Below are 27,094 nucleotides of genomic sequence, written 5' to 3' on the forward strand. Positions count from 1 at the left end.
TTGATTTTAAAAATAGAATTTATTTCTAGAGTTAAAATATGACTGTGAATGTACAAAAAGTTATTCAAGTGTGTAATTTAAAGTAAGATAAGCACCAGAGCTTATGTTTAACTTCTTCAAAGACCAACCAGTGCTTTATACTTGACTAGCTACACCAGGGGGGAAAAAAAGCTTGTAATTTTAATCATAACTCAACAACAGTTTTCTAGAACTGGTCAAGCCCTTGTGCAGCGCACACACCCAAAGTGAAAATACAGCACATATCTTGGGATACACTCTTTGTAGCAGGCTCGCTTCATGGATCAATCAGCTGTACATGGTCTTTGTTTATTCATCCTTACAATTAAATAGCAGAGAAGAAACATGTTTTCTTAGAACGAAGCAAAATGTTCTCATTTTCTTTTTTTTTTCCCAGAAGTCATACTACATTGGTATAAAAGCTTGCAAACTCATGTATCCCAAAAGTTGGTTTCTACCAGATAGGTTTCAAATTCAGACCATTTAAACACAGCTGGAGAAATACCTAATGAATTTGATCCATCCTTTCCCCAAAGTATTACATACAATTAAAATACAGTATTATTTGTATGCAAAACATACTCAGAATTGGAAGATGTTTGGATAATAGGAAGAGAACTCTTCAAAAACTATTGTTTGCAGTTTGCAGAACAGGATAATCTTCTCTAGGAAGAATAATGTCAACATAGCAGCACTATAGTCACCAGGAATCTCCAGAGCTGACAGCTTCATCATGTAACAGGAAACCAAACCTTCTGGCTGCTCACAACATCACTGAGCTTCCCTTTAATCTTCAGGAAGTGTCTCTTGAACTCTAATCCATCGCCCTATTTTAGGAATATTATTTTAAAAATATAAAAAAAAGATTGTGTCAAAAGATCATATTATCATTCCTGGTCAGTAGAAACAAACATCCTTAGGTATGTTAGTTATGGCATCCCTCAGGTCTTTTTTTTCCCTCCTCTCTGTTCTTCTGAGAAACTGGATTGCAGGTATATACCGCTCCAGTTAGTTTTTCATTCCACATAAATCTTTAGCATTTTGACTTATTTGAGCAGGCTATTATAACATCTTATGGGTTCTTCACTAATAATTTATTAAATGCAACCTGATTCCAGTCCATTTGTGAAGACCAAATATTCTGGTGGAAATGGCTACATAAATAATTCTCACCTGATCATATTCTCTTCACTTTCTCACCACAATGAGCTGAGAAAGCAGAATAATGGCATTTTTTGTTGTTGTTGTTTCAAGGGTTAGTACCTTTGGACCTACACCAATTGTTTTCCATAAGCAGCAAGAATTTGTGAACTAAAAACAAGCCACACTGAAGTTGTCACAATTTTATCACAAAAAAGTCCGCTAAACTCCGTTATGACAATAGTTTCAATGAGAAGCCTTCATAATTTAATTGCATAGCAAGAATCTAGAAAAGAATACTGCAACTAATCTCCAATATAAAGAATGTGAATTACTCTTCAACCAGCTCTAGAGCCCCATATAAACTCTCAGGAAACAGACATTATACTGGTTTGGTTTTATACAGAGTAGGCTTTAAAACTAAAAATAATAGTTGAGTAAAATCATAATATTAATCACAAAATGAAGATCATTACATTATAATGTGAAAGCTTCTTAATGTCATAATTTGTATTAAACAGACAAATGTTATATATGAATCAAAATAATTTGAGTATTCCAAAGTACTACAAATGATAACTAACTGTTGGGAAGTATACTTTAAAATTATTTTTATTCTTTTACTCTCTACTTCTCTGTATGTTACAAAAAAAGAAAAAACAATTTTTTAGGGGGAACAAGGTCCCACGTAGTGCTGGCCTCAAACTAGCTGTGAGGCCTCAGATGGCACCAATTCCTGGTCCTCCTCCCTGCTGATTTGCGGAGAATACAGGCATCACTGCCACACCTGGTTTTATCTGGTGCTGGGGATCCAATCCAGAGCTTTGTGCATGCTAAGCAAGCACTCTACAAACTCCAGTGCATCCCCAGTCCCTCAAGATTTTTATTCTGAGAAGGAGTCAGGAAAGAAAAGAGAAAAACAACCAAAATAATTTTCCAAAAAATAGATGACGACAAAATTCAAAGTTTGTAACACTAAGTGAAAATGAACTAGTTACAGTGTATTTACAAATTCATGTGGCTATACTCCAAAACATTCTGTGAGGGTCTGAAATCACATAGAATGGAACTTTGCATGGCCTATATACCATATGCATTCCTATGTATACACGGCTACGATATAGTTTAATCTATAAATATGGCATAGTAAAAGTAACACAATTAGTAGTAAAACAGAGCAATTGTTAATAAAATATTCTAGAATAAAATTGCCAGCATTACTACCTTTGGAGCCATTACTAAGTAACTGCTACCCCAAAACAAAAAGCATGAAATACTGTGACAGTCAATATGAAAGCCAAAATTAGAATAGGCAAGTAATATATATATAACCTGAACAAAAATATATGCATAAGATATTTACTCTAGGCAAAGAGAAAATTCAGGTCCTAGTTGGGAAATAGTGTAAGACAGCATAAGGACTCGTCATGCGCACTGGAACTGTGCTCGACCTAAAAAACTCCAAGCAATAGTGCGAGGGGTGGACTGCAGTATATAACACATAAAACCACTGAAAAATTCACACAGAAGAAATATTTCCATAGAAAAAATACTATGAATAAAATACTTTAAAAAATACCTTAGAAAGCCGGAAGTCAACCAGTATCTTCTCATCCATTTCTACCAAATTTATTTTGAAAATCAACTTATTGTTTCTTCTATCAGTTGTTGATACAGTGACCTAAGGCGATAAAATTAAGGTCAAGCTACAAACACACATGAATAGAAAATACTCTTAACAAAACCTCTGTCTCAACAGGTCAGTAATACTTTTGGGATAAAAATGTATACTACAATCCTCGCACAACAGGAGTGGCATAAAGAGCACTTTAAATTACAGGCCTAGAGACAGTCACTCTTCCAGAGGACCTGAGTTCCATTCCCAGCACCCACGTCAGGAGGCTCCCAATCACCTATAATTCTACCTCCAAAGGATCTGATGCCTCCACACACAGACACTGACATATACATGCACACAGACACTCTCATGTATACAAGTGTAAAAACAAATCTTAAAAAAAAAAAAAAAAAAAAAAAAGACTGCTCTCTCTCTCCATTGGGCAAGTCTGCATCCAATCTAAACCAAGCTGTAAGTAGAACTCTAAGTGAACTTTTAGTAACAAAGGAAGACATTTTAGCAAAGCAGAACTGAAAGAAAGGATCAAAAGGAATAGGAATGTAATGAAGACTTGGGATGTAGCTTGGCGGCACAGCACCTACCCAACATGGACAAGGCCTGAGTTCAATCCCCAATACTGTAGTCAATCAATCAATCTCATATATGAGAAAGAAAACAAGATTATTACAAGAAAGAAAATGAGAAGCTGTATCTATGGCTGAAAAGCTGCAATACCAGTGAGATGATAGTGAAGGTTTGGAGAGGTCTCACAACTCCCACTTCAGTTCCCCATTCCTGTTCACTTTGGGTTTTTTTAAATATTCCCACAAGAGGACTGGTGTAAAGAAAAGTCACAGCCAAGAGCCGGCACACGACCCAAACACTTAAGTAAAGACACTGTCAACTCCAGTCTAATATAAAAATGCTAACATTAGAGATTTGGGACCCCCCCAAAAAAAAAAATCTTCAAACCTTCAATTGTTTCTTTTTCAAATTAATTACTTGTATTTTCAAAGCACTCACTGACTACTGATAACGTTTTAATTTTCTATGGTTAAAAAATAATAACTGAAAACTAATAAAACATGCCTGGTTCATACAACTCTTTTTCCACTGATAGCCCAACTTCTCGAAGGTCTCTTTCAGGCACTGGTAAGATTTGTCTGCATCCAGTTTGGTGAAGAAGCGTGTCATTCTTTTGACCAAGCGCTGCCAGGGGTTCTACACAACAAAGAAGAAAGCTGGATAAATCCAGTGTGACCAGTTTACAGCAACAGTCTGAAATTCTTTTCCTTGACTTGGGATTCTCACCCATAAAGGCCTCCTCTAAGTATTTCTTCCTTATCCAAACAATATGTACCAACTACAAGTAGTAATCACATATACCCGAAGATTTAAGACAACAAAAATAAAAGGCAACGGTTATTTATCAGAAAACTTCAATTCCTTACCTGTGAGGATCCAGGGGTACCAAGTAACTGACTGTTTACAAGCATGTGATCAGGACACGTAGGCTGTGAAAAGCTGATGCCTTGTACCAGTTTGTCAACGTAGGAGGAACCAGTGTCCCACAAGGAAAGCCCTGTCCGTGGCTCTGGCTGGGAACTAGAGAACTTCACATTTTCTTCACTGAGACATTAAGACAGAAGAAAAAAATGTCTTTAATTCTCGGTTTTTAAGATGTTTCATTCTTTTTAACTATTTATTTTGTGTTTCTTTCTCTTTTTTTTGAGATAAAATTGCATCTTGCTGCCTAGACTGGCCTGGAACTATCCATCCTCCTGCTTCAACCTCCCAATTAGCAGTTATCTGTGACTAGAAGTATGTGTGCTACAGTGTTAGACTAAAAATATCTTTAAATAAAACCCACCAGGCCCTTCTTATATCATACAATCGTTCTCATTTTGGTGAAATTATTTGCATTATTGAGTAAAATATATACATTTTATTCTTTATGGGGAATAACTACATTTTTAAAAAAACAACTTAATCTGCCAATGCATTGTGGTGCACATCTGAAATCCCAGCACTCAGGAAGCAAACGCAGGAGGATTAGTACAAGTTCAAGACCAGTTTGGGCTACCAATATCCAGTTCAGTCAAGGTTACATAGTAAGACCTTTCCTCAAAAAGAAAGAGAGGAAGAAAGAGAGGAAGAGAGAAAGAAAGAAAGAAAGAAAGAAAGAAAGAAAGAAAGAAAGAAAGAAAGAAAGAAAGAAAGAAAAAGAAAAAATAATTCGAATTCTTACCTGGAAGCACTATTTACTGGAGAAAAGTCCAAATTGGAATGAATGTGCTTAGAGAATCCACTAGAAGACTCTGACATACCACCTGAAGTGGCTCGAGGCCTCTTTGCACCTAAAAAGGAACAAATACAAATCTCCTATGAAAGTATTAACTAATCTAACTGGCAATTTGAATAAGTAGAGCCACATCTAAATCCATTTATTGAACATAAAATAATATAAAGTTGTTTTTTTAAACGATTTTTTTTTTTAAGATTTATTTATTTATTATGTATACAGCATGTATGACCGCAGGTCAGAAAAGGGCGCCAGATCTCATTATAGATGGTTGTGAGCCACCATGTGGTTGCTGGGAATTGAACTCAGGACCTCTAGAAGAGCAGTCAGTGCTCTTAACCTCTGAGCCACCTCTCCAGCCCTTTTTTTTTTTTTTTTTTTTTTTTTTTTTAAATTCTTTTTTTTTAAGATTTATTTATTTATTTATTATGGATACAGCATTCTGCCTACATGCATGTATGACTGCAGGCCAGAAGAGGGTACCAGATCCCATCACGGATGGTTGTGAGCCACCATGTGGTTGCTGGGAATTGAACTCAGGACCTCTGGAAGAGCAACCAGTGCTCTTAACCGCTGAGCCATCTCTCCAGCCCCCCTCTCCAGCCCTTTTTAAACGATTTTATAAGGAATGTTACATTACTGCTTCACTAAGACCACAATTTTAACGATACCTTTTATGGGTAACATGATGGTCAACAAAAGACTAGCTAAATAACTCAAACTTTTAAAATGTTTAAACTCATGATTATGACAGTGAGCACTGAATATGTTCTATCCAATACTGTTCCCTTAAAGAAGCTTTACCAAGAATAGTCAGGATACAGAAAATGAAGCCATTTTAAACTTTCATTCCTCAGCTAGACTGCAACAGTCCATGCCACCTGTCACCTCACACTTCCTCAAAAGGGATTATTTCAAAACTTCTATTCTCTTCTGAAATTATCAATACCATCCTCCATTCCATCATTACTTAGCATGATATACTATCCTACTTTTAGAAAAAATAATACCAACAGACCTGAACTAACTCTGCACGTCACTACCAAATCTCCATATATACTTGCTTATGCCTCTCTTCCTCCTTGTATCCTCCCCTCAAATGTCAAGCCTGATACTTGTACTATGGACCCATTACCCCTTCCTCAACACACACACACACACACACACACATACACACACACAAAATCTTCCTCAGAAACCCTGATCTTGATGTTCTGTTACTCATTCCTCTTTTCTTAAGTTTCACCCTCTTCCAGCCCACAGCCACTTTCAGCCAAGGATAGGTACAGGTATAGTACAATACAAAATCATAAAGTTACTTAAAACATCTGAACTCTTGTGCAGTCCCTGACTATGAACATTAGACCATAATATCAAAAGGTTGAACACACCTACATCTATTAGATCTGTCCCTAAAGCCATTTAATAATGCTTAGTGTTAACCAATATTTTTTATTAATCCACTCACTAAAATGCTTTATTGGGGTTATGTAATACTAGGCATTACCCTAGTACTAGGTATTCAACAGTGAACAAAACTGACAAAAAACACTGACTCCTAAATCTTTCTAAACCTTTTTCCTTTATGTGAATATGTGTTTTGTCTGCATGTCTGTGCACCACACAAATGCATGCCCTCAGAGGCCAGAGAGTATCAGACCTCCTGGGGTTTGAGTTACAGATGCTGTGGGCCCCCATGTAGGTGCTGGAATCAAACCCAGGTCCTCTGGAACAGCCAGCATCTTCTCACATCTAAACCACTACTGTAGAAGCCCACATTACTTAATCTCGTCCTATTCATTGGAGTATTCAGAAAGATCTTTTAAAACCAAACACATCAACTTATCATTTTCTTGCTTTTGAAGCCCCTCAAACTTGTCCTAATGGTAGTAAGCTTCAGGATAAATCCTTAGCGCAGCTCATAAAGCCCTCCTATAACTGGGCTATCTGCCTTTCCTGAATCAGCTCAAACCTCTCACTCTCCCAATTCTCTATCCACTCACTCAGTCAACATTTACTGCATACCTATGACACATGGATTACCATGTTGACCACTGGTTAGTGATGCACACGAAACACAAGGTCCATGTCATAGTGAGCTGACCTTCAAGTTCTTCAAATACATTTAATGTACAAAATCTATTTGTCCAAATGCTGCTGCTTCTGTAGAGAATCAAACATGCCTCGCCTGCTAGCTCCTTTTAATCTTCAAAATTTACATTTCCGGCCATGTCTTCATGAGGAAAAGTCTTCCTTGTTTCATTAGACCTCGTCAAAACATTGAGTTATAGCACTCTTTTTAGTTGTTAATAAACAATATTAATTTCGAAATTGTTTTTCCTATTAAATACTAAAATCTTCATTTGGGCAAACGAGAGTTATGACATGGGTTTGTGGTATTTTGTTAAGCATATTTCACAGAAGAAAACAAGTGTACTTTGTTTTTTACCTCGGTTAAATGGTTTGTTGTACCATCTATCCTTTTTAATGTCTGGGATGGTAATCCTTGCTGATGGATTCTCAACTAGAATTTTATGAAGCAAAGCTGAAAACAAACAAGACAGTATTTGTAAAAGAGTTAAGCAGATTAGATAAAACTTAAAAGACACAAAAGCCAGGCACATGGCACACTTGAGAGGCACAGGCAGGGTGTTTAAGAATGAGGCCAGCCTGGGACATACATATTAATTTTAAAAAGAACTCATACAATTAATTCTCAACATCAAAAATGTAAACTAGAACTGAAAAGTGACTCAAGCTTGTAGTCCCAGCACTCAGCAGGCTGCAAGGATTGCCACAGTCAGGTTCTGCCTGAGTTTCAGGTCAGCATGGACTAACAGAGACCTTGTCTCCAAAAACAAACAAGCCAAGCACGTTAGCATCTGAACACCAGTATCTGGAGGTAGAGACTGGAGGATAAGGTCATCCTCTATTTATTACACAGGGATCTGCTTAGGCTAAATGAGACTGTTGCAAAATCAAAGCCAACAACAATAAAATGTAAAAATTAAACCATAGAAACACTAAATGAGAACGCAAAAAAAAACTTTTAAAAAATATCAGGGTAGAAAAGACCTAATTATGGCAATACAAGTCAAAAACCACAAATGACAACATTTTAGATCATGAAAAATTTACAACATCTGCATATTAAAATAACCATCACAGTTAAAATAAATGACAAACTCTAGGAAATACTGTAACAAACACAATAAATAATATGAATAAATTTTTGGAAAAGGCCCCAAGGGATTAAGAAAAACTATAAATTTCATTGCCAAAACTAAGCAAATCTGAAAAAGCTAGTAAGTTACATAAGGAGGTAGGCAACTCACTCTTAATATTAAATTTAAAACAAAATTTAAGAAGCAATATCAGTTACAGACATACTGGTTAAAAAAAATTATTTTGCCAGGCATGGCAGCATACACATTTAATCCCAATATTCAGTAGGCAGAGGTAGACTAATCTCTCTGAATATGAAAGTCAGCCTGGTCTACACAGTGAGTTAAGGGCCAGTCACGGATACATAGTGAAACCCAGTGTTTCAAAATATAATGTAAAAAAGTAACGTAAAAAATGATGAAATGGTACAAACTTTAAAAAAAATAAATTTGTAAAATAAGTCCATAACATTTAAAAAGATACATACTCTCTTAACTCTGCATTTTTGCTTGTGGGAGAAGGGAAAATTTCTTTTTTCTCCTTTTTTTTTTTTTAAAGGAGAAATTTTTAAGCAAATAATTAAAGGATATACACAAGCATCAAGTAACAGAGATGTTATCATACCTCTTCGCTAAAAGTAAAATTAAAGGAAAAAAAAAAAAACTAAATCTTAAACTTGATGAGTAAGACATAGCCATATAATGAATACCATCAGTCTTTAAAAGTATGATCCAGACCAGTAATTACAAATACAGGAAAATGCTGAGTATCAAAAATGAAAAATAGGTTATGAAAAATAAAGTACTAGGGTTTAATTTTTGCAAAAGTATATACTTATAACTAATATATATATAATATATATGTAGTACACATTTGCTATATATTTTTTACATGAAAGCATAGGCACATATATCAGAATACCTTTAAAAGGCTATTTCCAAATGCCACAATTATAGCTGTTTCCTTCCTCCTTCCCGCTCTCTTTCTTGAGATGAGGTCTCACTATGTAGTCCTGGCTGGCCTGGAACTCCCTATGAAGGCCAGGCAGGCTCAGAGATCCACCTGCCTCTGCTTCCTGGGTGCTGGGATTAAAGACAAGTGCCACTACATCCAATCATTTTTTAATTTTTACATATATTTTCTAAGTTAGCTAAAAGTACTATAGATCACTTACATTTTTTTAAAAAAAAAAGGAAGAGAAGGAAGAAAGGGAGGAAAAGAGGGGGAGGAAGGGAAGGAGGGAGAAGAAAGGAGGGAAGGAACAATCAGCTAGCATGAGACTTAATTACCCACAAAATCAGTATTTTCAATCTAACAACCAGTTACCCAGAGGAGCAGAATCAATTTTTTTCCAAGGATTGAGATAGGTTTTTTTTTCTTTCCAATCAGAATATTCCTGACAGCTGTCACTGGGCTGGTCCCACGGCAACTCTAAAAATGAAACAAGTTTCAGTTTTCTGAGTGTTCACAAAATTATGTAATAAAAATTTCAAGGAAAAATAATCACACAATAGAATAAGTGAACAATACATAAAAAGAATACAAGTTTCCTCCATAGTAATTCAATATGGTTTTCATACTAAGTTTCATTGAAATCTACTCTTTCACATGAAGGTTAGAGATACGGGTTAGTGACGGAGTGCTTGCCTGGTAGGTGTTAAACCCTAGGTTCAATCTCCGGCAACCCCAAAGGAAGTGTTGAGATTTCCATTTAACAGATATAATTCATATAAATGAATCTCTCTCTGGATAACAAGTTTCAAGGTAGTGAGAAATAAGATGTTCATTTAATTAATTAATTTATTTATTTATTTATTTATTTTGTTTTTTGAGACAGGGTTTCTCTGTGCAACAGTCCTGGCTGTCCTGGAACTCGCTTTGTAGACCAGGCTGGCCTCAAACTCAATGAGATCAGCCTGCCTCTGCCTCCCAAGTGCTAGGATTAAAGGCGTGAGCCACCACTGCCCGGCCTATAATAAGATGTTAATTATAATGGTTAAATGTTTGCTTCCCCTCTAAACCTCTAAGATAATGAAAGTGAGAGCTTGATTGGAGGTTCTAGCAGGGGACTGTAGCGACTTGTATACACTTGACTGAAGGCTGACCCTCCTCTATTCAGGGAAAGTGGTCCTCTTCAAGCCAGCCCACAACTTCAGGAGAGGAAGGCAACACCAGCCTCACAAGCCAGATCAACCAAATCAATTCCAGCGATCAACGAAGGGAAAGATGCTGCAGCCAGATCACTCACTCCCACGTTCCCATTGTGACGATTATGGAGATAGGTGACTGGGTCATGGGTAGGAAAGCCCTCAAAAGTGAGATTTGAGCCGGGCGGTGGTGGCGCACGCCTTTAATCCCAGCACTCGGGAGGCAGAGCCAGGCGGATCTCTGTGAGTTCGAGGCCAGCCTGGGCTACCAAGTGAGTCCCAGGAAAGGCGCAAAGCTACACAGAGAAACCCTGTCTCGAAAAACCAAAAAAAAAAAAAAAAAGTGAGATTTGGGTCCTTATGAAGATCCTGTAGAGTCTGCCTCGCCTCTCAGTAAGATGGTCAACTACAAGGCAGGAAGAGGGCCCTCAGAATATGGCCATGCTTGCACCTTCATCACCCAGACTTGAGGCCTTCATAATTTGTACAAAAATGGATAAATCTGCTGTTTAAGGTGCACTCACTGTATGGTACTTTGTTACTGAAGCCCAAAAGCAATTAAACACTAACAAAACTACTACAGAACTGGAGAGGTGGCTCACAGCCTTTCTATTACAGAATTAGATTCCCTTAGGTTATTTCATTTTTATTTTGGTATAAAAAATATGATTTTTCAGAGAAAATAAGTTTTCTCATAATTAAACAGCCTTACCTCCAGCCAACATTGCAGTAAGTACTATTCCACAGGACCAAACATCAACTGGTTCTGCATGAAATTCTTTTCTCTTGAGAAGCTCTGGAGCAACATAAGGTAAAGTACCACACATCTTGTTTAGTAAGCGTTCACGATTATTATGCCGAAACACTGTCGCCAAGCCAAAGTCAGAGATTTTGAGGTTATCTAAGCCAAAAGAAAAAAAGACCAGCACCGAATTAAAAGGATTTGTAAACACATATAGGAATTACTAAATAACACTAGTTTTCCTTAAGACTTGTAGAATTTCTCTACCTGAAAATCAGCAAAAGAAATCTATGTATGTGTAATGAAGAAAAATGAAAAGGCACCAATCATTTATGCCAAACTAAACTTAGCAAAGACCTCAAGTCCTTATTAACTAAAGTGATACATCATCAACACAAAAACCAGCTTGTACCAGGTCAAATAAAGATGCTGTAGACGCCCTCCTGGAAAACAAACCTGGGAAGACAGTAGAGCAAAACCCTTCACTGAGAACTGTGGAGGGTAAGAAGTCATCAGCAAAGCTTTCTCAATGGCAAACGATGTCAGTTGGCAAAAAGGAAACATATAAGGATGTATCAAACTAAACTAAAAACTGAGAAGCCACAAGAACTTGTCACAGAAGCAAATCTGAGAAAAGCAACAAAAATTCCATGCCAAAACGAGCCAGAAGAACAAACTTCCACTCTGCTCTCCCTTCTTCATCACATACGAACTGCATGAAGAACTTCCCGTTTTAACATACTAGATGAATGTCTACTGCATGCAAGTAATAGGCACTGCATTAGCCAATGCAGGTAGTAGATAAAATCAGCGAGAAAGGCTGACAATAAACCATGGTTATATGGGATACGAAAATACAGACATTATAGGATGCCGTAGCAAAGGGTCTAACTAAGGAGTTAGGGAAACCCTGTTAGGAGAGATCGTCATAGGTACAACCTTTTGAAAGCAGTGTGGCCAAGGTGTCAATCTGTGAAATTACTCACTCTTTAACAACTCTCACTCCAACTATGGAAGCAGTTAACAAAACAAGGTATACACACTCATACAAAATCAGATATTATATAGGAAAAAGGCTAGTAGCATGAACAAATCTCGTTGTAAGTATTATAAATATAAATATGTATTTTTTGTTTTAGGTAATCATTGTTCTATTTTAAGTTAGAAACAAATGTTCACACCACATATCATATATAAGCCAGTGTTATTTGTTACCTATATTTAACTTTGAGAGATACAGGTTGTAATTACATCTTCTTAATAACTATATATGATAAAATCTAGACCAACCACTGAGATCACAACTTCAAACTACTTCCAAGTAGCAGTCACTTTGAGTACTAATGGTTTACCATAGTGTCTTTGGAGTTTGGTTGCTTCATCCTGTGTGTAACATAATATTGTTAAGTTAGAGAGCTACAGATATGAATTTAACATTGAGAGATGTAATTTAGAGATATATGTGTCTGGGAAGGAAGGAATGGAAGGGAGGTTTTAGATACTGGTGGGATTTTGTTTCTTTAGCTTACTAACAAATACTAAATGGAAACAAAATAAATACACAAGAATAACAGTGTAATCAAGATGTGCTTACCAGACATTCAGCTTAACATTTGTGTGAAATTCTTAAATTAATAAATCTATATTTAAAAAAAAATAGCTGGGTGGTGCTACATCCAGGCACTTGGGAGACAGAGGCAGATCTGTTCGTTCAAGACCAGCCTGGTCTACTGAGCAAGCTCCAGGACAGCCAGGGTTACTACACAGAGAACTCCTGTCTCAAATATCCAAAATAAATAAATAAAAATAAAGAGCAGGGCTAGAGAGATGGTTCAGTGGTTAAAGAACACTGATTGCTCTTCCAAAGAGCCCTAATTCAAATCCCAGCATCCATATGGCAGCTAACAAGTGTCTGTAACTCCAGTTCTAAGAGGGTTCCGTCCCTTCTTCTGGTCTCCACCAGCACTGCAGGCACATGGTGCACACACACACTACAGGCAAAACACCCACACACACTCCCTTGCTTCTCAGAGCTGCCTACCATTCAGTTTTCTTTCTACTTGTGCTACTGTTACATGTTTCTAATCCTAAACAATAATTTGGGTTTTGGACTTCATAAAAACAGATAATGTATGAGTTTGGGATTTTGTTGTGGTTTTGTTTGTTACATTTTTGGTTTTGTTTTTGCTTTTTATCTACATCCTTTTATCCCTGAAATTCATCTGCCATTGCTTGACACTATAAATTATACATTTCAGGTTGGAAAGATGGCTCAGTGGTTAAGAGCACTGGCTGTTCTTACAGGTCCTGAGTTCGATTCCCAACAACCACATGGTGGCTCCCAACCATCTGTAATGGGAACTGGCGCCCTCTTCTGGCATGCAGGCAGAACACTGTATACAAAATAAATCTTTAAAAATAAATAAATAAATAAATAAATAAATAAAACATTTCATAATTTATCTGTCTTACAATTGGTACATATTTGGGTTGTTTTGAAATTTCTACAAACCACCAATACTATGAGCATTTTTAGATGTGAATGTTGATCTTTTTACTGTCAGGTGTGAAGATAGGATTTACTATACTTTATTACAATATGCATAAAAATTTTGTGTGCTAAGTTTTTTATGTATTTCTTAATCTAAGTTAGAATACAAAGTGAATATACCTCAACATAATAAAAGCTGTATATAAGCCTATAGCCAACAACATCCTATATGGAGAAAAATTTGGAAGCAATACCACTGATGTCAGAAATGAGGTAGGGATGTCCACTATCCCTATTCCTTTTTAAAACACTGTGCCTGAAACACTAAGTAGAACAACAGGCAAAAGGAAATTAAAGGGATACAGTAGGAAGCCAAAATATCCCTACTTGCAGATGACATACGATACATAGATATCTCAGAAACTCTACCAGAAAACCTCTAGAAATAATGAACAAATTCAGCAGTGTGGTAGGATACAGAATTAACTTGGGCAAATCAATAAGTTTTCTAAACAACAACAGACAGAGAAAGAGAGAATGCACATACTCCTATTCACACTCTAAATCTGGGCCGCCGCCTCCGGTGGCAGCCCACGGAACAGAACATGGAAGAAGGAAGCTTTGTTTTCTGTCTTCTTGCCCTCACTTTCACTAGCAAGTTCATCGTTCCTAACTCATTCTTTGGTTGGTGTTAAAACCTACTTCTTCAGGATTCCAACATGAACTGAAAACTAGGACCTCCCTGGAACTCTAGCACCACTCTGGGACTGCTAAGACATCAAGTCTTGTGGGTTAGATAACTATTGGATATTATTCCGTCAGGAGACAGCCACTGTTGGACTACTCGACCACAGGCAGTAAGCTACTCAATAAATCCCTCACCAATATACAAATATATATTAATTCATTCTACCATTCTGTTTCTTAGAGAACCCAAACGAATAAACCAAGGAAGTGAAGGACTTCTATAATAAAATCTTTAAACCTCTAAAGAAGGAGATACAGAAAGACTCTAGAAAATGGAAAGACATCCCATGCTCATGGATTGGTAAAATATTATGAAAATGACCATTTTACCAAAAGCTATTTACAGATTCAATGCAATTACAATCTCAGCCCCCATCTCATTCTTCACAGAAATAGAAAAAACTATCCCAAAACTCATATGGAATTGTAAAAGACACTGGGTAGTCAAAACAATCCTGAGCAAAAAGAATGCTGGAGATTACAACTATCAATCTCAAGATATATTACAGAGCTGTAGTGATAAAAAAAAACATTATGGTACTCGCTCAAAAACAGACATGTAGACCAATATGACAAAATCCAAGACCTAAACAAAAGTACACATAACTGCAGTCACTTAGTATTTAACAAGATGCCAAAAACATACACTGGAGAAAAGAATGGATCTCCAACAAACAGTGCTGGGAAAACTAGATGTTCACAAGCAGAAGAATGGGATTAGACCCATATCTATCGTCTTGCACAAAAACTAACTCAAATAGATCAAAAACCTAAATGTGAAACTCGAAACACTGAAACTGCTAGGAAAAAAACATAGGCAGTACCTACCCTTGCGACACAGATGTAGGAAAGGGCTTTCTGAATCGATCTTCATTTGCCCAAGAATTAAGGCCAATAATTGAAAAGTAGAAATTCACAAAACTGAAAAGCTTCTGCAGAAGTAAAGAAATAGTCAACTAGGTGAAGAGGAAGCCCACACACAGAACAGGAAAGAGATAAATGCAGGAAGAGGAAGAGGGTTAAATAACAGTATGGATATCTGAAAAAGTCATAATCATACTCAACAGAGAATCAATATCCAGGATATATAAAAAACTCAGAAAACAAAGACTGAGAAAAAAAAAAAAGGGCCTGGGACCTTAACAGAGTTCACAAAGAGAGAGAGAAAAATTAAGAAATGACTCAAAAAAATGTTCACTATCTCTAGCAAGTAAGAAAATGCAAATGAAAACAGCTCTGAGATTTCATCTCACCCCATTCAAATGGTAAAGAACTGACAACAAATGCTGGAGGGAATGTGCAGAAAGGGAGCTTCATTCACTGTTGGTGGGATAATAAACTGGTCACTCTGGAAATCAGTGTAGAGAACTTTCAAAAAGCTACAAATAAATCTACCATATGTCTGACGCAGCTATATTTTCCCATGGCATATGGCCAAAGGACTTGGTACTCTACTCCACAGATACTTCATCAGCCATGTTCACTGCTGCTCTATTCACAGTAGCTAAGAAACGGGAACAATCAACAATCTGATAATGGAAATGTGGCGCATAGACACTATGGACTACATTCAGGTGTAATGAAAAAAGAAATCACGAACTCTGCAGGCAAATGGATGGAACAGGAGCGATAATATTGAATGAAATAACCCAGACCCCAAAAGACAAATATCACATGTTCTCCATCATCTGAGGCTCGATCTTCAGATTCGAGTACATATCCTGGAATAACTACAGAAACCAGGAAAGTGAAAAGGGACCATTGTTGGGTTGGGGAAAATGGAGGAGCAATAGAGAGGCGAATACAAGAGCACAAGTGATCTGATGAGAGAAATGGAAAACTGGGGTGAGGGCTCTAACTGGGGGAGAGGAGCAGTGCAAAGAAGGAGGGAAGAGGGTTTAATAACAGCAAGGATTTCTGAAAATACTGGAATCATACTATTAACTATCTACCTAAAGATTAACTATAGTAAACATAAGTCAGTGTGTAAACAAACACAGTCGAAATGAAATCTTCTCATCTAGGCTAACAGTTCTCCTTCTAGGAGCCAAAGACCATCTAACAAAAACTCCACCACCAAGCATGAGAAGCCCTCTTTTGAGTTTTGTTAGTCAGGGTTATCAAAGAGACTCCCAAAACATCACAGGCTACTGCTACTGACCTTGGATGCTCCTCAAAGGTAGAAGATAAGTAAGGCCTTGTTGCTAAATACACCAGACACAGGGCCAGAGGCCCCTTGAGCTGGAACTGACCTGCAAGCCTCCTCTCTGGGGACTAGCTTTCTTGGTACCAGAAGGCACCATGCAAGCTTCCAAAGGAGGGAAGCAACCGACAGCCCTACCCAGCTGTGATGCCTGTGAACTCCAACAACCACCAGCATGGCACAACAATGCCATAATGTGCAGTAACGGTATCCACCTTGACTCTCAGATTGGACGTAAGACCCACTCAACAAGACAGAAATCATCCCTAGTAGTGGAAACCTTGTCAACTACACAGGACTAGTGAAACCATGGGTATTGGAGAAGACCCTACAACTGCCACTTTCCTAAACCAGCATAATCCCTGGCTACATCCTAAATATATGTTCTTCTACCCAAAGGTAAGTGTGTCCTCATCCCTCATCAAGGAAATTTCCTTATACAACAGAATGAGGCCAATACAGAAAACCAAACGGCAGAGTTGTCCCAATGGATACATCTATAATACAACTCATGGACCTAAGGCTCAGGGGTCATTGCACAAGAGGGCAGCAGAAAGATATAAGAGCCAGAGGATCAGGGAGTTTGCTGTGAGACTGGATCTCAGGAATGTCAGAAGTTACATGGATCTTGGAGAATCTACATGACAGTCTAAACATGAGATAACAAAGCCAACAAGCAACATGCCAACGCAGACAGGGGAAAGCCCTGGAGGCCTCAACCCTATACAAAGAAGCTGAGATTAGGAGAAATAGTCTTCCCCAGGGAAGAACACACCAATTAGTTATTCAATACCAAATGGTCAGCCCTGAAAATATGCATACACATCAGACTATGAAGACCGAGCACGCAGTACTTATATATTTAGGAATACACACGCATATAAATATACAGATATGTACGTTATAATACATACATACGTACATACGTATGAAAAAGAGGGGCCATGAATCTAAAAGAGAACAGGAGAGGTATAAGGGAGGGTCTGGAAGGACAAAAGGGAAGGGGGGAATTATGTAATTATATTAATCTCCAAAAAGTAAAAGAAATAGTGAAAAATACAGAAAAGGGGGAGAAATAAATAGGATACAAGTAAGAAAGGAAGAAGTCAAATTAATCTATTTAATCTAGATGGCATTATCTTATACTTAAAAGACCCTAAAGCCTCCACCAGAAAACTTAGATCTGGTAAATATTTCAAAAGGGTAGTAAGATACAAAATCAACAAGCGAAAATTAGAAGCTTTCCTATATACCCATAACAAACATTCTGAGGGGAAAAAGTAGTATTCATAAAGCTTTTCTAAACATGGAAAAACAAAAAAACAAAACAAAACAAAACAAAAAACAAGCTAGCAATAAACCTAACCAAGGAAGTTAAAAAAAACACTACAATGAAGGCTTTAAGACACTGAAAAAGACATGGAAGAGGGTACCAGAAGACTGAAAGCCCACACTACAGAATGTAAAGATAATTGTATTGCTAGGAGTGATTTCTAGATTCAGTCAGCAATGGCATTCTTCTCAGGACTAGCAAAGCCACCCCAGGCAGGAAGAGCAATACTGGCATATCATGATACCTGATCTCAATCACACTAAAAAAACACAGTAAGTGCATCATGACAAAGGCAGAAAAACAGACATGTAAACAGTGGAGTAGAACAGAGGAGCCAGAAATAAACTCATACAGCTAGAGCCACCTTCAAGAAAAATTTCTTCCTTCATTTTTGTTTTGCTTTGTTTTTCTGGCTGTCCTAGAACTCATTATGTAGACCAGGCTGGCCTAGAGCTCACAGAGATCTACCTGCCTCTACCTCCCAAGTGCTGGGATTAGAGGTGTGCATCACTGGACTTTTTTTTTTTTTTTTTTTAATGTGTATGGGTGTTTTGCCTGCACTTATGCCTGTGCACCGTGGAGGTCAGATCCTCTGTCACTGGAGTTACAGACAGGTGTGAGCTGCCACCTTGGGGCTAGGCACTGGAACCCAGGGTTCTCTGGAAGAGCAGCCAGTGCTCTTACCCTTTGATGCACCTCTCCAGCCCCTAACCACAGCCACCTAACTGGAAAAGGTCAGCACCATGAACACAATGATGCTTTCCAAGTCAGATAATCATATAGGAAAGGATGACATTAAATCCATCTCTCATACTTTGTACAAAACCATGTTCAAAATAAATCAAAGCCCTTAAGATGAGATCTTAAACTCTGAATGAAGTGCTAGAGAAAAACAAGCAACCCCAAGATGCAGAGAGGCACAGGCAAGGGCTTCCCAAGACATTAAAGAGCTTCCATACAGCAAACAAGCAGCAGAGAAGGATACAGCCGACAGGATGACAGAAAATCTTTTCCAATTAAATATCTCACATTAGCTCCATATCTTCAACGGCTACAGAATTCCAAAACTTAAGCCAAACACGAAGCATCCAATCAACAAAGAGGTGGATAAGGTTAACAGATAGTTCTCTAACAACACACACAAAAACTTTTTAAAAAAAGGCCAACAAATACTGGAAAAAAATGTTCAACATCCTCAGCCATCAGAGAAACACACGCTAAAAGGGCAATGAGATCTCATCTCACTCAGAGCAAAACAAAATCTCTGCCTCATATAGCCAACACTTGTCATCTTTTTGATCCTGGTTCTATAAAACTAACACTTTGGCTATTCTTCTCTCTCAATTTTATGACATCTATAGAACAAAAGTAGGGCCATCATGGGTGCACACACCTGTATTCTCAGCAGAAGAAGGGCAATCCCCAGGCCATCCCTAGCTACAGAAGCAATTCAACAGCCTAAGATATACATCAAGCTTTTCTGAGGGGTAGACATGAGGAAGTATCTCCCATAACCCTAGATGACCTCAAACTCAGCATGTAGCTAAAGATGGCCTTGAATTTCCAATCTGCCTCCATCTTCCAAGTGTTGGGAATACAGGAGTGTAACTGTCTCAATAAAAAACAGAAAGGTGGGGGCTTGAGAGATGGCTCAGTGGTTAAGAGCACTGACTGCTCTTCTAGAGGATGCAGGTTCAATTCCCAGCACCCACATGGCAGCTCACATCTATCTATAACTCCCAGATCTGACACCCCAACACAGACAAACATGCAGGGAAAACAACAATGCACATAAATGAAAACAAACAAGTACATTATTTAAAAAACAAAACGGAACAGGACCAGTGAGACGGCTCAGCAGGTAAACGCCCTTTCCACCAAGTCTGACAACCTGAGTGTGACCTCTAAGACCAAGGCGTAGGATATTTCAATAAAAGCATGGCACATTAATTCTTTAAAGAACTTTTAAATTTTCTTGTAGGGCTGGAGAAATGGCTCAGCAGTTAAAAGTGCATACCATTCCTCCAGAGGGCTGGAGTTTTATTACCAACAACCACATCATGCAGCTGACCAAGTAGATCCAAGGGATCCCCTACTTTTTCTGGCCTCCCTGGGTACTCCCACAGGTAGCATACACACATACATACATACACTCACTCACACACACAAATACACATACACACACAAACAAACTTTAAAAATAAATGAATGAATTTTAAAATAAATAAATAAACTTAATAATTCTTCTATTTACTCATCCAGTGAGGTACCATTCATTATTCCAGGTATTTGTCTACCTTCATCTACAACTATATCATTAAAGACTTGTAAAGTCAAAATACAGATAGTCTCCCAAATCTCCATAAACTCTTAGAATTTTGACCTTTTTTCTTTGGTCCCAGGATTTCAGTAATGTGAAACCCTTGATCAGGTCTATACGACTAGCCTAAAAAACAACATTAACAAAATGGAATCCTACCCCTTTCATCCAAGAGGAGGTTTTCTGGTTTAATATCCCTGTGAGTTATTCCAATTCCATGCAGATAAACCTAAGTGGGGGGTAGAAACAACAGAATTTAGCAACTCACCTACTGGTGCTAATTTTAAGCACAGTGTAAGAGGCTATGGTACCTACCACTCCTGCCATGAGTTGATGGAAGAACCTCTGAGCATCTTGTTCAGGCATGCCTATGTCTGGCTCTGTAAGAAATAAGTATTGAACGTCTACTGAAAAAATATAACCAGGCATCCACCATATAGGCTCTTACTCCATATCTCAATTTATGTTTGTACTAAAGCAAACAGAAACTTATACTAACAAAAGACTCAAGTCTAATAATAAATATATTACTAAATGTCTCACATCTGCCTAGCTGCTAAATAGTAAAAATAAACTAACATCATAGGAAAATAATAAAAGCATCAAAGTATTTTAATCTGATACTAACTCCAATGGCCTTGGTTTCCTTCACATTTCCCTCTACTTCTTTTAAACACAAAACTCAGGGTTGAAGAGATGGCTTAGCAGTTTAGAGTACTGGCTACTCTTCCAGAAGACCAGGATTTGAATCTCAGCATCAACATGGCTCACAATCATCTTTAACTCCAGGTCCAGGGGATCCAGTGCCCTCTTCAGACCTCTTACAGAACCAAGCATGCCTCCATGGACATCAGACATGCACACAGTACACAGAATATAAAGCACCGTAAGATAAATAAATTTTAAACAGTGCCTGTTTTTCCTCAATATTCTAGTATGACTGCCAACAAGAAAATCTAACACTATTTCACTACTTAACAGATTTTTTTTTTTTTTTTTTTTTTGGTTTTTTCGAGACAGGGTTTCTCTGTGTAGCTTTGCGCCTCTCCTGGGACTCACTTGGTAGCCCAGGCTGGCCTCGAACTCACAGAGATCCGCCTGGCTCTGCCTCCCGAGTACTGGGATTAAAGGCGTGCACCACCACCGCCCGGCTACTTAACAGATTTAAATCATAAAATTTTCACATTACAAAGTCAAGAATGCCTGATCTTTTACTCCAACTTTACTGTTGCATAACTAACTCTGATATAAAAGTGATCAAACAGCTATCTAACACTAAAATAGTTGGGCAGTGGTAGCACGCGCCTTTAATCCCAGCACTCAGGATGCAAAAGAATGCGGATCTCTGAGTTCAAGGCCAGCCTGGTCTACAGAGTGAGTTCCAAGACAGCCAGGAATACAGAAAAACCCTGTCTTGAAAAAACACCCTCCAAAAAATACAACTGAGGGCTGGAGAGAAGGCTCAGCAGTTAAGTGCACTGGCTGCTCTTCCAGAGGACTCAGGTTCAATTCTCAGCACTGGTGTGGCAGCTCACACCTTTCTGTAACTCCAGTTCCAGGGGATCTAACACCCTCACATAGACAACAGACAGGTGAGACACCAATGCACACAGAATAACATTAAATCTTGAATAGATAGATAGATAGATAGATAGATAGATAAAATGCAACTGAGAATGTGACTTAGTAACAGACCACTTGAAGGGCCTATGGAAAGACCCTAGGTAGCAATTTATAAGCTTGTACAGTAAAAGAATTATCTTAAATCTTTCCCATACCTATTCTGTCAAAAAGCTCTCCTCCACTGCAGTACTCCAGAAATAGATACTGGATATTGCCTTCCCTCCGGTGGCCATAGAATTTCACTACATTCTCATGATTTAACATTTTATTGATGCAGATCTCTTTCTTAATATTTTCTGGACAGTCTATGGCCCGCTTCATGTCTACAATTTTCACGGCAACAGCTTCTTCAGTTATTCTATTCACAGCAAGTTGAACTCTTAAAAAAAGAGAGAAAATTAAAACATTTTCACATCCGAATTCTATTTCTCCTAAAACTTCAAAAGATTAGTGATGCATGCCTGTAATTCCAGCATTCCAGGTTCAAGGCCAGCCTGAGCTACAAAGAAAGAAACTCTCTAAGCAAACAAACAAAAAACCCAAACAAGCAGGATGTGGTGACATATGTCTTTGATCTTTGAGAAGCAGAGACAGGCAGAGCTCTTGAAGTTTGAGGCAGCCAGCTACATAATAAGACACTGTCTGTTATGCCCAGATCGCGGGGACCCCCAAAAGACCACCACGGCGACCGAATCCCGCATGTAAAAGCAAAGAGCCTTTATTTCAAGCTCCAGAGCTTGGTCCCTCTGTCTGTCCAACACAGTGGTGACAGCAGAGAGCCCTGAGCTCAGGTGGGGCAGAGTTTTCATAGCAGAGGTTGGGGTGAAGGGATTTCCAGGGTCCAGGACCCTGATTGGCTGACAACTGTCTAGGGGTGTCTGTAAAACAAAAAATAGGTATGCGCTAGACTCAAGGACATCTGGCCACCTTGTCTAATGGTTGGAATGTTTGGATGTCAGGTACTTCTTCACCCCTGGGTAGATCCCTGGATGGTATCAGCTTAAGGCTTTTCCTGGATCTGGGTGTTGCCTGCCAATAAGCCTGTCACAGAAGCTGTGTCTAGACCCCTAAGCCTGTCACAGAAGCTGTGCGGTCAAACTATTTTGGGGCCCCTTCACAGTCTCTGCAAACAAAACAAGGGGGGGGGGCAGAAAAAGGGCACCAGGCTGGAGTACAGTTCCTAGCACCCACATGGTAGCTCATAATCATCTGTAATTCCAGTTGCGGAGGATCCTACCTTCTTCTGGCCTCTGTCAGCACTGTACACATGTACTATACTAACATGTAGGCAAACACACATATAAAAAATATATAAATCTTAAATATTTAACGCTTCCCAAAATGTTTTTCCTTCACTCTTTTCTTCATCAAGGAAGATGAGATGGTTCTGCCATGTTCTCAAAAGAAATGAAAGGAAATGTGAAAAACTACAGTTAAAGCTCCAAGAAAGTCATGGCCTGGTGCATACAGGGTGGGTACTATTAATTCTGTCAGCAGATGAGGAAAGAGAGGCACACAAAGCTTGCTCAAGAACACAGAACACAACCAGGGTCTGCTAAGTGTGAGGATCTGAAATAAGGCAGGGTGCCTCCAGGGACTTTTCATTATCTCATTTAAATTCTAAGACACACAGCTTGGTAGGGGAAAAAAAAAAAAACTAATTCTCTTATAATCCTTGGGAAAAGAAAAGTTTTTAAAAAGCTGGGTCGACCAATGCAGGCTTGTAATACCTGAGAGGGTACAGTGTACCACAAGTTCAAGGCCAACATGGCAACTTAACAAGATTTTGATCTGAACAAAAACAAACAAAAGAAGAAATCTTGGATTTGTTTGTTGTTGTTTTTAAGGTCTAGGGCTGTAGCTCAGTGGCAGAGCATTTACCTAGCATGTGTGACGCCATAGGTTCAATCCCCAGTACCACAAAAAAGGAGGAGTGGGTGTGGATATGTGACTTCACTTGCTAAGAGCCTTGATTTACAAATGCAAATATCCATTCCCTTTGCCACTTGAAATAAAGGATTTTTTTAAATGTGTATTCAAACAGCAGATGGAAAACTAAAGCAAGCACACAGGCAAGGTAAAATTTAAATTAGGGAGGCCAGAAAGACGGCTAAGCAGTAAAGCCACTTGCTCTCAAGCCTGATGATCTGAGTTCAATTCTCCGAACCCTCATGAGAACCAACTCCTCCTACAAGTTGTCCTCTGACCTCCATATGCTCACCATGGCAGCGCACACACACACACACACACACACACACACACGCACGCGCGCGCGCGCACACACACACACACACACACACGCACGCACGCACTACTAAATGTAATAAAAAACTTAAATGAAGGCTCAAACTTACTCTCCATAGGCACCTTCTCCCAGAGTTTGCACCAAGTCCCAGTCTTCCACAAAAGGCACTGCCATGACTCCAAGCGCAGCGGCTGTAAAATGCAGGATCCCAGAAAATACGGAGGATGAGTGTAAACTCTCATCGCTCGTAATGCCACTGAGCCATGCCTCTTGCCATGATTCCGCACAACTGTGGTTTCCCCTTACATCTCATCCACATTTACGCAAGTCACAATCTTAAACTTAGGCATTTTGTCCTGTATATCACGATCCCTGTTCAGCCACGTTTGTCCTCCGCATTTATGCAAACCTGAACATTAGCTTGGATCGGAGACTGGGAGACAAAGGCTTCCCGGTGAATGACGGGGAGGCGTAGGAGTTGCGGGCAGGGAGCGCGGGGTTGGGGGGTTGTGGGGGGGGGGGTAAGCAGGACAGGTGTGAGTAACTACGGTAATTACTACCAGAGCAGCCCCTCCTCCCACCCGCTCCCTTCCAATTCCCACCCCAACGGCACGTGTCCCCAGGGCCCGGAGGGAAGGGGGCGGGGCCAAGCTGTTGAGAGGAGCGGAAGGCAGGGACCCCTACAGCCGGAAGTGTGCGAACCCCGAAGGCTCAAACAGCTCTGGTCCCTTTAAGCTGGAAAGCCGGGGGCACCAGCTCCAGCCCGCACTCCGGGAGGCCCTCCCATCTCTCGGTCGTCACGACCACTCCCTCACCGTGCCCGTCCGCACTAATCAAGACCTCTGAGTCCCTCGCTGGAGTCCTGTCCCACCGTTCGGGACGCTCCTCTCACCAAGCAGTCCTTTGCCCGCTGCCACAGGAATCCAAATGCAGAGCTTTTCCCGCCAAAACTTACTTGCGTCATGCTGTCGCAAACGCGCACACCTTTGCCGTAAAGCGGGCCGGCGCGCGTTGTCCTATCCCCGGCTGATAGCAACTTCAGCCGACTGACCCGGAAGGGGCTCCTCCTCCTAGCACTGAGCCTGCCGGGCCAGGCTGGAGTTCTGATGTGAGAGACCCGCAGACCGGATTTGGTATTGACGACCTCCTTGGTGAGAATTGATCTGTGAGTCCCAGAGTGGAATGGCATCGGGTGTGTGCCCCGCTAGACGCCTCACGTTGCTCCAGAGAGGCGCCGAAGCCTCCATCCAGACCGAGCGTCAGTTGGACCAGGGCAAGCACTGGGTTCCTTGCTGCTCTGAGCCTGCAAGGCTGGCTGCACCGTTAACTACATAAACCGACCAGCTCGTGACCCCGGCGCTCCTGCTAGGAAGGGCTTGTGAGGCTCAAACTGAGCTCTACAAAGTGCTCTGTAAACGCTAGACTGTGGTACCCTTAGTATTCGAGCTTAGAAGCTAGCAACTGTTGTTAGAATTGGTCCTGGGGGGCTGGCGGGAAGGAAAGCCAGGTGTGGTGGTGTGTATTGTAAACGTAGAATTTGGAAGGCGTATGCAAGAAAATAGCGAGTTCAAGGCCAGCCCAGGTTATACAGGGTTAGTCTCAAATAAAAAACGAAATAGTTTTAAATGTGACCACACAATGTCGGGTACGAGGGGGCAGGACGAAAATAGTATTTGTTTACAGTCCAGTCAGGATCACCAATTTTGCCTGCACAGGCTCCAAAACTAGTTCGACCTAACCTGTTTGTAGGAAGACCATTTGCCTAGCTTAGTCTTATTAGCTTTCTAATTCTTAAACGAACATAGTGGCCCACACCTATAATACCACACTCTAGAGCTAGCAAGAGATACTCAGCCAGATGCTCTTTCAAACAAAAAACCAGCAAGCTACACGTGGTGTGACTCGCCTGTAATCTCAGCCAAGGAAGGCTGAAGCAGGGGAACTGCTTCAGGTTTGTCAGCCTGAGTCAAAAAATATGACCCTGTCTTAAAAAGGAGGTGGGTAGAGTAACAATAAATATTAGAGTAACTGTGCTAGGCATGTGGCATAATGGTAGAGTACATGCCAAGCAAGCAGAAAGTCAGAATAAAGTGAGAAATGTCAATTCTCAGGGAAAGGACTTGAGTACAAACAAACTTTGTGCTGGCTTTGCCACTGAGCTACAGCTCCATCTCTACAAAATCTGTCCGAAGTGAAAAGGTGAAAATGTTTACATATGAAGCTTTACACCACGACATAAGTTACAGGATTCATATGATGAAAACAAGTTTTTAGATCTTTCCAATTTCTTTGTAATTTCCTGTGTTCTGAAATTAAAGAATATAAAGACCCATGAGGCCGGGCAGTGGTGGCGCACGCCTTTAATCCCAGCACTCGGGAGGCAGAGCCAGGCGGATCTCTGTGAGTTCGAGGCCGGCCTGGGCTACCAAGTGAGTTCCAGGAAAGGCGCAAAGCTACACAGAGAAACCCTGTCTCGAAAAACCAAAAAAAAAAAAAAAAAAGACCCATGAGTTTCCTATATTCCTGAATGGAATGTCATCACCTGGAAAAAAATAGATCCAGGCAGAGTATCAGCGTTCATATGTATGTGTATGTGTGCTTTTATATATGTATAAAAGTGACCTTATACCAGCCACTAGGGAGGTAGAAGCAGATCAGTTCAGGATCACACTGGCCATATAGAAAATTCAAGGACAACCTGGGCTAAATGAAATACTGCCTCAATAAACAATGTGTCTAAACCGATTAAAAGAAAATTGCCACAAGAGTAAACAGATTTACATACACACACACACACACCAAAACCATGATAAAACTACCTAAAAAATAGTTATAAAGGAATAGTAAGAAGAGAGGTTTTATAACACTTGCCTATAATCACAGCACCTTGGGGGCAGATGCAGGAGGATCAGGAATTCAAAGACATCCTTAGCTACACACCAAGCTTGAAGCCACGTAAGGGCTACATAAGAGTCTTTTAAAGGAAGTGGGGCATAAGCA

General features: G+C 39.6%; 1 protein-coding gene across 1 annotated transcript; it reads right to left on the reverse strand.

Moving 5' to 3' along the window:
* On the reverse strand, nucleotides 1-26,580 carry Chek1 (checkpoint kinase 1). Its single transcript, XM_052756417.1, has 13 exons — nucleotides 24,910-26,580; nucleotides 24,204-24,285; nucleotides 22,005-22,228; nucleotides 20,542-20,606; nucleotides 20,386-20,455; nucleotides 11,103-11,291; nucleotides 9,570-9,674; nucleotides 7,528-7,623; nucleotides 5,025-5,133; nucleotides 4,228-4,405; nucleotides 3,866-3,997; nucleotides 2,738-2,839; nucleotides 1-845 (listed from the first exon to the last, which is right to left on the reverse strand). Exons 2-13 carry the CDS (start codon nucleotides 24,266-24,268, stop codon nucleotides 750-752), a joined length of 1,431 nt encoding a protein of 476 aa, XP_052612377.1. The 5' UTR covers nucleotides 24,269-24,285; nucleotides 24,910-26,580; the 3' UTR covers nucleotides 1-749.
* Nucleotides 26,581-27,094: the final 514 nt, after the last annotated feature.

This window comes from Peromyscus californicus, unplaced genomic scaffold, assembly GCF_007827085.1.
Source record: "Peromyscus californicus insignis strain IS unplaced genomic scaffold, ASM782708v3 Scaffold_11__1_contigs__length_118956290, whole genome shotgun sequence".
Lineage (NCBI taxonomy): Eukaryota > Metazoa > Chordata > Mammalia > Rodentia > Cricetidae > Peromyscus > Peromyscus californicus.

What these genes read in the sequence shown, in the direction of transcription:
- Chek1 (XM_052756417.1), bottom strand. Translation starts at nt 24,268, where the DNA reads ATGGCAGTGCCTTTTGTGGAAGACTGGGACTTGGTGCAAACTCTGGGA. An exon ending in CCTCCTCTTGGATGAAAGGG is followed by an intron (nt 11,292 to 20,385) that starts GTAGGATTCCAT and finishes CTTTTGGCTTAG; the next exon opens with ATAACCTCAAAATCTCTGAC. An exon ending in CCAGTAAATAGTGCTTCCAG is followed by an intron (nt 4,406 to 5,024) that starts GTAAGAATTCGA and finishes TTAATGTCTCAG; the next exon opens with TGAAGAAAATGTGAAGTTCT.